This window comes from Pteropus alecto, unplaced genomic scaffold (genome assembly GCF_000325575.1).
Source record: "Pteropus alecto unplaced genomic scaffold, ASM32557v1 scaffold110, whole genome shotgun sequence".
In the NCBI taxonomy this organism is placed as follows: Eukaryota; Metazoa; Chordata; class Mammalia; order Chiroptera; family Pteropodidae; genus Pteropus; species Pteropus alecto.
In genome coordinates this window covers 5950918-5963587 of record NW_006431920.1, presented here as the reverse complement: position 1 = coordinate 5963587, position 12670 = coordinate 5950918, and the positions used below count along the sequence as shown (strand labels likewise).

The following is a 12670-nucleotide window of genomic DNA, read 5'->3' as shown; positions in this document are numbered from 1 at the left end:
TAATGCATAGGAATGTTCAAAGAAAAAAAACCAGGAAATCATCCTTGAGATTCTCCTTCCTCTCATCCTCTATATCTAATATATTAGAAAAATCTGTCAGTTCAATGTATAAAACTAAGTCAAATCCATCCCTCTCTCCCCTTCCTTGCCAGCCCTAGACCAAACGAGGCAGTGAACTACAGCAGCAGCTTCCAAACTGCTCTCCCTGGTCAACTCTTGTTTCCTCCAATACATTCTTCTGATGGATGTTCTAAAAATACAAATCAGATCGCACCATTGCAAAGTACGCTAAACCCTTGAATGATCTCCACCAACGCTTAGGATAAATCTGAACACTTCACCATAGCTAAGACTCTAGCTAATCTTATCTCATAGTGTTTCTCTCACCTCATCTTGGTCTGCCCTGCCCCCTGCTCTCTTCTTCCAGTTCCTAGAACTAACTGACCAAGACTTCCTGTCTTGGGGCATTCACATTTTGCCTTTTCTTATGCCTAGAATGTTTTCTCCCTACCCGACTTTTTATCCTTCTCGACCTTTACGTCTCCATTCAAATGTCACCTCATCAGAGAGATCTCCCATGACCACCTTATCTCAAGTAATCCATCTCCCAGTTCCTCTATGTCACGTTTCTCTCTATTAATTTATTTTAAAGGCCTTCGTACAATGTGCAATTATCTTGTTAATTAATTTATTTTAATTTACTCGCTGTTCTTTTCAAAAAGAATCTAGTCTTCAAGAGGCCAGGGAGCTTGCTTATCTTGTTCTCTGCTATTTCCACAATGCCTGGAACAGGTTCGGCTCCCAGTGGCACACTGAATAATTATGTGCTGGAGGATGAGCAAACTTGACGTAAATTACTTTCTCTCTTACTCACACACCCACTGCACAGTTAGAGTTACAAAATATGAGGAAGATTCTGACTGGTGACACATTTTAAGTTTAGCTTCCTTGTCAACAAGACTCTCACACGTCACGTGGAAAATGTCAAGGCCTTGCATGCATTGTATCTACAAATTTCAAAGCAATATCCCACATATTAGAATACTAATTAATAATGATTACTATGCACCAAGCACTATTTAAGTACTTTCCATACGTTACTGCATTTAATCTTCACAAAGGGTATTTAAAATAGTTACTGTTATTATTATCTCCATTTATAGATCAGGAGACTGAGGTAAGCCACTTGCCCAGTGTGGCGGAACTCGTAAGTGGAAGTCACACATTCCGATCCAGGAGAGGCACATGTCACTTGATATTGCTCATTAAATCTGGAGTCCAGAGCATGTGCTGTTATCTCACTTCTATACCAGTGAGAAGGAGGCTCAGAGAATCAGTGAGGTGCCTAAGGACCCAAGGGCAATAAGGGTTAAAGTCTACTGAAAGAGTTCATCCTTTCGGATAGCCATGCACTATTACAACGCACAGGCTCGTCCTTAACTCATCATAAACAGAGACATGCACAGGAGTGCGTCTGCTCGGTTTGTAGAGAAGACGTAATGCTGTTTCTGCCTTCTGAAAGCAAATGTGGCTTGTATCATGGATCTGGAACTATGTTTTTTTCTTCGAGGTTGAAGATGACAATTGAGGGATGATTTATTAGAAATTAGAAAGGAATACATTAAAAATAATAAAAGGGACATGCAAATATAATATTTATGTTTTTTATTGATAATAGGATTGTGAGTGATTTTTATTTTCTTCTTGCAGAAACATTTAATAATGTTTATGCTTACACAATGCCCCCTTCCCACATATACACTTACAATTAATATAGAATTGTCCCTGAGAATACGAAGGGAAAATGCCCACTTAGTAGGAAAATAAATCTTAATGAGCATTGCGGTGTTCTCCAAATATCAGTGAAGCACGTTTTTTTCCTGCCATTTACATGTACCATCTGTACTATAATTTATCTACTATTTATCTAATATTATTTTACTTGATTCACTATTTAGCCTAGTCTTAAACAGTAATAACTGTGAAATCCCCAGTTTGATTTGTTTAATTATTTTCTAATATACATTAAAATAAACATATAAATAATAAAATTAAAATATCAATTTAAAAGCCATTTCAAGTACCAAGAAGATATAAATAATATCATTCAATGATTTAATGAAAAGAATCCTAGAACACAGTCTCTTTGATGCTTCATCTTTAAGTTAATAGAAAATTTTTATGGCAGTATATTGACAATTTCATTTCAGAACTTGTGCCCTTTTGTAATGTGGAAAAATGCTGTCAGCTACACTCCCTGGTACACTAGATGGTGTGAACTCAGTGCCCGGAATTATCAGGAATAGAAAAGATTTCAACTAGGGTGGTGAGCTGTTGGCCGATCGCTACAGGAAGGAATACAAGAGAAACTTACGTTCGTTATGGGATCATTTTCATTCTCTGTAACACATCCCTGAAGACTGAAGGTGAGAGCTTTACAGATGATCATGATTCTCTTGGCAGCTTTTTCTTCAAATGGTTTGATCACAGACTCGGATTCCAGAAGATCCTTTTTCTGAAGTTTCAAGGTCTAAAAATTTTTGACAGTTTTACCAAACACACACTCATCACAAAAAAGGAAATTCTAAATTATAAGCCGCGACTGTATTGATCAAGTTCATGTCTGCTTAGAATGGATTCTAATCACTTACATCTATATCTGGGTCCATCGAGAACAGATTGAGTCTCTCCATGTTTCGAGTTGCTTTGACAGTCTCTTCAGTTTCTGTGAGGTACTATATAGAAAACCGCGTGAGCTCTTGGTATCTAAATATCCAGACACTCACAGGCATCCCTACCGCATGGCCCAGAAGTATCCCCTTAGCATTATCAAGGTTTTAATATCATCCATTAGAATTCAGCAAACCTTATAGAAACGTGCTTTTATTTTTTTGAGTGTTGCATTTCCTAATCTAAATCTTAACAGAAAGCATTTCCTTCTTTCCCGTGAAAGCCATAACTAACAAATAATTCAAATTTATCTGCATAGTAAAATGTCAGCTTTATTACTTTTGCGAAGTCTGGATGTAGGCTGTTCTCTGAAGAATCTGTTTCCTCTGGTGCGCATTCACATGTGATAGAATTATCTAGTGAATCTAGAAAAGATACACCGAGACAGACTGTGAAATAATATTCACGGGCCACACATTTCTCTAGCCTGTGGTATATCAAAACTGGGTTAGACTCAGGAGCGATGAGGGATGGATGCTGGTGAGCTGATGCCTTTACGTGTCCTGCCTGCAGTACCCTATCGTGTTGAAAGATCTGGGTCTGGCACTCAGACCTGGACATTTTGAGATTCTCTCCCTGACATCATCCTGTGCGCCCTTAAGAACTCTGGACACTTACAATACTTACATTTATACTTGGGGCTGTCTTGCCTTACTTCATTAGTGCATACTAAAGTTTTCTTATATACGTATCTATGTTGGATAATTCTGGCTCTCAGTCCCTCAATTTAAAGCTCACATTCTACCTTCAGTTACCCTCTATGACTGTTAACATTAATATTCTAGTTGAATATTACTAAGTAAATCATGCATGCAAAACATCTATGTGGTATATAGTAGTTGTGTTAAAATCAACAAGTTTTCTTTCTCATTATATCATGAATTTCACTTTATAGCATATGTTATTTAGACTACTAGAACTTAACGATTCTGGTTTCTAAGATCGCATGGTGCTGTGCAAATATCTTAAAATAATTTTTCTTTGGGAGAAGCTACTGACTCTGAAGGTGAACTTGTCTTCCACATAGCTACAGACTTCTCTTTCTATTCTTTTTTATCCTTTCTTTCCTCTCTCTTGCTTCCTTCTCTTTGCCTAGAATGAATTAGAATCTTTTGAAGGAAGTAGGAAGAGCAGAAGTATTTTTTAATCTTACTGAAATTTCTAATGCTATGCAAAATTTATGGATCTTGCACAAATATATATATATTCGCTTATATATGTATATAAACTAATCTTAGGATGGTCAAAAATTATACATGAAAGATGCCTTTCAACGGAAAGTAATGCATATTTGCCTTTACAGAGCATAAGGTTCGTTAATTCAATGTAATGAAAGGCTATAAAACACACAAAAATAATGCCCTCTCTAAGGTGACATCTCGTTAGACATGAGTATATTTTTGATACGGCTGACAAATGATTCCCGACATCATTTCCTGGGTGTCAACCTCAATTCATCGGCAGCCAATTCAGAATTGTACCTATGCGTGGTGTTCCTCGCTATTCAGTAAAAGTAAAGATTCAGGGGTGATTTCCTGGAGCAAATATCTCAGGGATGGATGAGCTAGACCTGACAGTTACCACAGTTACCAGCAGCTTCAATGAACCAAATGCACAGGTTGCCCTAGGAAAAAGAAGGGAGGTGGCGCATGCGTCCTCACCCAGGCCCAGATCCGTGAGCTCCGCGCTCCGCCGACCCTGCAGGGGCCCCTCAGGGCTGATTTGCAGGATGCGGTTCAGGGTGTGGATCCATTCCTCCATGTCGCACTCTGTTTCCGCCGCCAGCACAAAATAGGTCAGGTCATTCATTTTCAATTCAAAGGCATATTTTCTTAGTCTGTTATTCTGCGGTACAAAAACAAAAACAAAAACAAAAACAAAGAAAAAGAAGACACCGGATAATGAGTGTTAGAGTGTGAGACATTTTATATGGGGTCACCGTTCCAAAGTCTTTACACACAGGTAGGTGACATAAAGGATTTTTCAAAACAGAACAAAACTTTAGATGAGTATGAATCATTTTGTTTGGTTTCTTTTAAGACATTTTGTAAGAGAAATATTTTATTTAGGCTTTTGTCGATTAGATGATTATGTTGGCTCAAAAATTTCATCTGCAGGCACACATGTGAGTATATTCTAAATGTCAGATAATTGATTTGAGTTGCTGTCTTCACTTTCTCACCTCTGTTCTGTCCATGACTCTCCAGTTGGCCTTTTGACCCCGTCTCACCCCAGAGGTAGGGCTTGTCAAGGTCACTAACAAACTCTATGTTGCTGTACTATCCAAGGGACGTTTTTTTCTTCATATCTCTCTTGACCTTTCAGGAGAATTAACACAATGGCTGTACTATCCAAGGGACGTTTTTTTCTTCATATCTCTCTTGACCTTTCAGGAGAATTAACACAATGGCCACTTCCTCCTTCTTGAAACTCACCTTTCTCTGGTGTCCGTGGCCACGCTCTATTCTGATTTTCTTTCCTCCTTCTTGACCATCACTTTTCAGTTACCTCTACTGGTTCTTCCTTTTCTTGGTGACTTCTAAGGTTAACCTCAGCTCTGCCTTAAGACTCCTTTCTCTCTCTTCTGCTCCAATGGCTTTAAATGACATCCATGTGTCAAGGTGCCCTGGATCCTGTCTTTGACTTCTCCATCAGCCTCCACACTTTTCTCTAAATTGATATCTCTGCTCTGCATTTTGTGACCAATCCACGAAGTCTTTTTCTAGTTCCCTGAAAGTGCTTCTGTTGCATGCTTTGTTGCTGCCACGAGACCTGAAGCAGACCCCCTGCTCCCAAGTGTGCGCTTGCACACACAGACACACGATGTTTGCCCCTCGTGTACTTCGGTGACTTGTATTCATTCTTCAGTTCTCAACTGTAGTTATACTTGCTTAGGCAAACCTTCCCCAATTCCCCAGGGAGGACGCAATTCTTGTCTTCCAAGGCACTTACGACGATTTGGAATTACATGCTTATTCATTTTCATGTGTTTGTTTTGACCAGCATCTATCTCCCTCACAGCCGCCTCCATGAGGACCTGGTCAGTTTCACTTACCACTATATCCTTTGCTGTCATATGGAAGGATTCAACATCAGTGGGTTCAAAACAGTCATATTTTACATATTTTCAGTATCAGTGGGTTCAAAACAGTCATATTTTTCAAACAGAATAGAATAGTTTCCTATTCTTGGGGAACTAGCATTCATAGGAAAGAAGTGAATGAATGAATGATTAAAAGAGTGAACAGACTATTGAAAAACTGAGATTCTCTGTTACAGTTTGATGCTTTGAGTAGCTACTTAGATTGGTCTTTTACAGAAGGAAGATCTAAGCTGAAATCTGTAGAAAGAAGTGAGTTGTTTAAGGATGAGAGGAACACATTTAAAGTGGAGGGAACCAAGAGCAAATCATTATGGCAGTTTTGTATATTCCTTCCATGAGATTTTAGAAATATAAACTCAAAACTGAGAACTTTTCCCCAATGATACAAACTAGTGTTAGATAATCTGGGGTGGGTGAACATATTCTATCTTTTATTCCCAAGTAATTCTGACACAGATATCGGACACTTACCCACACTGTTCTAAAGTCTTCAGAGGCCCCACACTGTAGTAAAGGAAAGCCTATACGTTTAAGATAACCCAACTTTGTATAAGAAAAACGCAGATGGGAGAAAAACTGGAAGATGGAAGTGTTACTACCATGTGAGATCGTGGCTAAATATCAAAGTACAACATTCTTTTCGAGGATAGGGCTGCTATTCTTGGTGGCAAGAAAAAATAATTTTTAATATCCTCTTGGCAATGTCCTCTTTCTTTGGGGTGCCTTCGGAGACAGTCCCAGAATAGCTTGTTCCTTTCATCTTCCAAAACAGCATGATTACTACTACAAATATGACACCAAACACTCGCCATCTGTATACCAGGCACTGTGCTGAGCACTTTACAGTCATTATTTGATTTAAATCTCATATAAATAATGACCCTAATGGACAAATTGCATCATTCCATTTAACATAAGATGACACCAAGTCTTGGGAAGATAAATTAAAACATGTTTGAGAGTACATGGTTAGCAAGTGGCAGAGAAGGGAAATAACCTCTTTATATTCCAACACCCACCGAGATGACCTAGGCACAAAGAAGATGCTCAGTGGATGCCCTTCTTGTTTGCCACCTTCCTGGCACAATCGCACACCAAACAGTAGCCATGGCCTGGGAGGTCATGAATTCTCTAAGTGCTGAGAATAGACGGCGGGCGGCATATTCACCTCGAGGACAAGTAAAATTTAGATACTGAAGAAAAAAGAAGAATTAACTAAAAAGCTAACTGTGATTCTCACTGTGAAACTTCACAGCTCAACAGCTACTTTCCAGACTCTTCCAAGGACAGGTTCTTTGCTCCTGTCCATACTTTTGTTTTATTATCAAGTATTATTATTTCCTTCTAATTATTCATTCACAGGCTGACTCTTTTATTAGTTCATGAGCCTGATAAGGCGGAAGCTTCCTAGTTATCCTCAGTGCTCAGTGTAGTGATAACATTCATTCAGAAAGAGGTATTTATTGTGTTTGTATTTTGTACTGGGCAAAAACAGACACAGTCTCTGCCCTGACAGATTAAAGGAGTCAGGCATTAACCAATTAATCACACAAATTTGAAATTGGAAGATAAATATACTTAGATTTTGTATGAATGTATTGAAGGAGAGGTCTACAAATTCTTTTTGAGAATAGGATTTTTCTTGCAACATGAGAATATAGCTGTGTGTTCTATGAGCACAGAACAAAGTGGCTTAGTCTAGTAAAAGGTGAGAGAGGGATTTTGAGATCTTTTTGGCTGTAGTGTAAACAATGGGGGCGTCTCCAGAAGGAAAGTGGCCCCAAACATTACTGTGCCAACATCGAGGCAGCTTCTTTAAGAATGCAAGTTCTTAGAAGTTACACTCTTCCCAGGAGGTGTGGGCAGACTCCTTCCATACACCCCACAAATACATTTTGACAAAGGAAGTCCATAAAATGGCTGGTGATGTCAATGACAACAGAGTGCCTAAGGATAGAGACAAGTTGGTTGATAGTAAGTATAAAAGGAAAGAGATAGGTTTCTTTCAAAAAACCACGAGAACAGAAATAGATAGGAAAGAAAGAACTAGAGATGCCCAGAGTCCAGGCTCTAGCTTTGGCTAGAATATTGTTAAATATCTGAGTATGGCAAATGCCAGCAAATCTCAGGATTGTCTTGAAAACAAACAATTAAAGAATCTGCTTGACTAATCTGATGTCATAAATATGTGAAGCGGGAGATACGAAGCTACGTAAAATGCTTATCCTGGGTTTAAGTTAAAAGTGGATGTAGCTGCGACCTGCTTTCAAACGCAGATGTCAAGGAACTAATAAAAGTTTAGAAAAAAATTCACAAAAAATAAATAAAGTGTGATTTTCGAAATTGCATTTTGTATTTCAAATGAATGTTGTTGCCAACTTTAATATTATTATTAAAAATATTTAAAAAAAATTTTAGTGAAGTATAATAAACCCTTGTTTCTCACAAAGGGGTATTTATAAATGAAATAAATATTTTATTTACAAGGTCTCAAAAATCGAATTATCTATTTCTATTTAGAGTGAAATAGAACTACTTGCAGGGTAGAGAAAATCACGTTGGGGAAGATTAAGACACCTAAGTGGTTTTCTATCTCACTGTGATCTCTAAGATAATGGCATATAAACCAGCAAAAAATAAAGAGCAGAAATAGAAAATCAATGGGACATTTTAATAATCCTGAAGTGCAATTGCCAAGTCATTAAAATGGTAATCGAGAAGTAATCTTCTTCTTCTTTTTCACTCCTCCAATTTTCCTCTATTTCTCTGAAATCAGTGTCCTTTGTGGCCACGGCAACTACTTTGTTCATCCATGCTCCCCACAGTCCATCTACACGGCTTCATAAATAATAGGAAACTGTGACTGTGTCCTAATGCCATTGGACGTGTTTAATGAGTTGTAGCAGACTGCTCTGTTTCCACAATATTCACCTGGAAAAGGTCCGAAATAGATATTCCAGCAAAGCCACTAAAGCTGATGGAGAAGAACAGAACAGCCCATCATACCCATTGTGGTGCTAGCATCTTTTACAGAATTTTGCAGAAACAAAAGAAGAGCTTTATAAGGGAACACAACATCACATCCAGGTTACTGGTCCAGGTGGCTACTATCCATGCAATCTTTTCCATTTATTTGTTCATTTATTCAACAAATTTTTTGGGGTACCTTTTATGTGCCAGGTACACGACATTAAAAAAAGTCAAGTAAAGTGCATTCCCTCGTTGAACTTACCTTCCAGTGTAATGGAGTGTCACTAAAATAAGTAGAAATATAACATATATGAGATATATAATATACCATTATGAGCTGATAAATACAACTTCATTCTTGCATACATGATCAGAATGTATTCTTTGAGATGTGTCACTCATGCTCTATTTGCAAGTGCTCTACCTGCTCTGCTTTTTTCTGCGCATCCTCCCACAGGCTGGAAACTCTTTGAAGACAGAAGCCACATCTAATTCATATTTGGCGTTCTCACAATGTTTTGCATATAGAAACCATTTCACTATAAGTTAGCTGAGATAAAGCCTGCATCTAAAACTCACTGCTTAAAACTACGCATGAGCATATACATCCTTGTAGCGTTTCTTCTGCCCACGTGGCTTCTGTAGGATAAATGTCTGCATGCGTGCTGGTATGCCCAGTTGATGTGTAATGACCGAAGCCTCTCCTGGGGCATCTTTCTGGAATTTTGGACATTCCTCTGCCTTAAAGCTAAATTTGCCATTATTAGCTCCGTGACTTGGGAAAGTCACTCTATCTCTCTGAGTTTTAGCATAATAAATTAGGACAATAATAATACATAATCCATCAACTGCTGTCAAATAATATATTCGATGAAGAAAATTACAAGGGGGTCACTTTGGTTTTTATTGTTATAGGAAGTGAGATTCTTCGGAGCTGGAGTTTGCTAATGGGAGGTTTATAGGCCATATTTGGCTTCTCGGTTGTTTTACTGGGTGAGTACACTTTTTTCCCCTCCCAATTGGGCTGCCTTTATGTGGGCATGCATACTCCAGTTCAACAGGCTGCTCCTTGTGGTCTCACACCTGGCCCTACTACACTGTTGTAGGGGGCCGCCTGAGCTGCAGAGGCATCTGAAGTTCTAGCCTTTTGTTAAGCACATGAGGCTAGTGATTTGGAACCCATATTCACAAAGTGGCAGATTCAGCATCTAGGAGAAAATAAACCATGTTTGGCACCCCAACCATCTCTATTTAAGCCTTTAAAAAGTGACATCAGTCATTGTCACTGTTGAGGTAGGGAACCTAAGCAGATGGGATTCCTGGGTTATTTGTTCCCTTCACAGTGGCAGGATCTGGAGTAGATGGATGGCTGGGTGGATGGATGGATGGATGAATGGTCAGGTGGATGGACGGACAGATGGATGGATGGATGAATGGACGGACGGACTGAAGGATGGATGGGTGGATGGACAGACGGAGAGAGGAATACATGGATGGGTGGATGAATAATTGGACTAATAAATGAATGAATAAGTGAGAAGACTCTGGGGGGACAAGACAGGATAACACAGGCTTAAATAGCCCTTAGTCCTAGATCAAAACTGAAGGAGCCAAAACCGGAAGTTCTGCTCCAGATCAGGAATGCAAGGGTATAAAATAGATCAGATACTGTTTGATGATATTACAAAAAATGGGAAATTACTGTCAGGTCTTCATTTTATCAAGATCCAGGAAATTTCCAATCATAGGCATCATCGAAAGTCTGAGAGATATGGGTAGGAGTTTCTCTCTACTCGAGGTCACCCTTGAAATTTATTTCTAAGAATTCCAAGGATTCTCTTCAGGAAAATGCATTGATGTAGATTTGGTCTGAATGGCTTGTTCACTTAAGAATGTTATCGGCTTGAACTCTCTAAGGATGCCCAACCTAGGCAGCACTTTCTGAGACAAAGTCTTCATTCCCCTTTGCTGTTTTAGTTAAGGGAAACTAACAAAATAGTCTGACTCATCCTAGTATTCATTTGCTCTGTGCTTTTTGTTCGTGTTTCATCTTCAGACACATTTTGTGCCTAAGGGCTTGCTATAGCACTGACTAAACTTGCACTACCTCATTCAGAATATTTTTTCCAGATGCAAAAACTTGTAAGTCAGAAATTGCTGTAAGCAAATACGTAAGAGCTGGGATTCAGATACAAGGTGACGAGTGGCCCAGATGTCTATCTTCCCAAAGTGATCTCAAGAAGCTGGAGGTCCCTCTCTCTACTAAAGGTAACGAGTTCTCGATGAAGAATATATAAAGGGATGTAGGGATGAACTCTTTAAAAGATTTTATAACTGTTCTCAAATATCAAATGGCTATCACCTGGAAAATGAAATAGGATTATTCCATTATGCTTAGATATGCAAAATCTAGCTTGGGAAATCCTACTTACAGGCCCGTATCTTCTGTATAGCCCTCCGGCTGAATGAGAAGAGTTCATTGCTGTTCTGTGCTCCTTGAGCATTCCACAGAGGGTGCCATGTATACCTCCCCTATAGCTCTTGTGACACTGTGTGACAGTTAAATATGAGCCCACGTCCCTCTCTGGGTGCGACTTCGGCAGGGCATTCCCAATAGCTAAGTATAGTTCCTAGCATGTCATAGGCACCAAATAAATTTGTTGAATGAATGACTAAATAAGTAAATGAATGAATAAATTAGCACTTTTAGGTAGAAATTTCAGGAAGGTGAATTAAAATTTTCTAGGAAGGCTTTTCCACAATGAAATGTCTGTCTTCTAAAGCTGTGTTGTTTGTAATTAACAGAAAGACTAAGGATGTAGGGTTGAATACACACCATCTCCCAGATCCTTTTCGAATATTATCATGTTTATTCTAGTTTTACAAATGAGGAACCTGAGATCAAAAGGCTTGAGCAATTTACTCAAAGCCCTCAGATAGTAAACAGTGAAACTAGGATTTGCACACTGACCTGTACCCTTAGAAGACACTCTCTTTCTAAGACACTGCCTAACCAGAGAGTGAAACACCATCTAAGAGGTTCCTACAAGTAGAAGGTTGAATTAGAGCACTGAGGTGTGTGTCTAACAGAGTTACCTGCTATTTGGAAGAAGAAATTACATATTAATTTGCATCTCTGCAAACTTATTATACAACAAGGGTTACAATGATGACTCATTTGCTAGAGCAAGCTTATAAGTACAAATGGAAAGGAAAATATTTAAGTTTTTCAGTTCGATGTCTATAAAATGCAGTTATTGATCTTTAGCCTATTACTAAAGAAATAACTTCATATTTCTAAAGCCGAACAGTCTCCTTTTAACTAACAAGAGAAAACTATCTCCACCCTTTATTGGGATCCTTATTGCCCTTTCCATGTAGAAGGTTGTCACTTGTGTTAATATACAATTATCTTTCGTGTCTAGTGGAGCGCTCAGCAACACTTAATTCTTTCCTTTAGAGGTTCGACATTGTTACTTTCTGGAGGAATTCCAGATTTTAACAGATGAACCATTCAGAAATCGGAGAGAACTCTATTTTGCTTTCACATATCCAGCTGCCCTTGGTGTTAATTGGAGTTGTAATCTTGATTACACAGCAAGCTATGCAAATGCTTGGTGGAAAGAAAGCTGCTCCTAGTGGCCTGTGACCAAAAATGGTGTCCTCAAACTCAAAGAACCAGTATCTTCATGTACAATTTTACGTAAGAATGCTAAACTTCTTGATTGCTTCAATTTTTAGGTAAGAGGGATGAAAAAGAACTATTTCATCTGCGTAGGAAGGATAAATGGTTTGAAAATAAGATGTCCAAATGAGACCTATGGAATTATTTTGTTGTCCTTTGCCACGGTGGTCCATGACAAGTTG

General features: G+C 38.6%; 1 protein-coding gene across 2 annotated transcripts in view; it reads right to left on the bottom strand.

Moving 5' to 3' along the window:
* Positions 1-12670, bottom strand: part of DOCK10 (dedicator of cytokinesis 10) — a 137629-nt gene that overhangs the window by 75032 nt on the left and 49927 nt on the right. For both annotated transcript variants that reach the window (XM_006906662.3, XM_006906663.3), the window contains exons 8-11: positions 4392-4575; positions 3010-3095; positions 2652-2735; positions 2375-2530 (exon numbers count right to left, since the gene is read on the bottom strand). In XM_006906662.3, coding sequence (XP_006906724.1) covers positions 2375-2530; positions 2652-2735; positions 3010-3095; positions 4392-4575 — 510 coding nt within the window. The remainder of the gene's footprint in view (positions 1-2374; positions 2531-2651; positions 2736-3009; positions 3096-4391; positions 4576-12670) is intronic.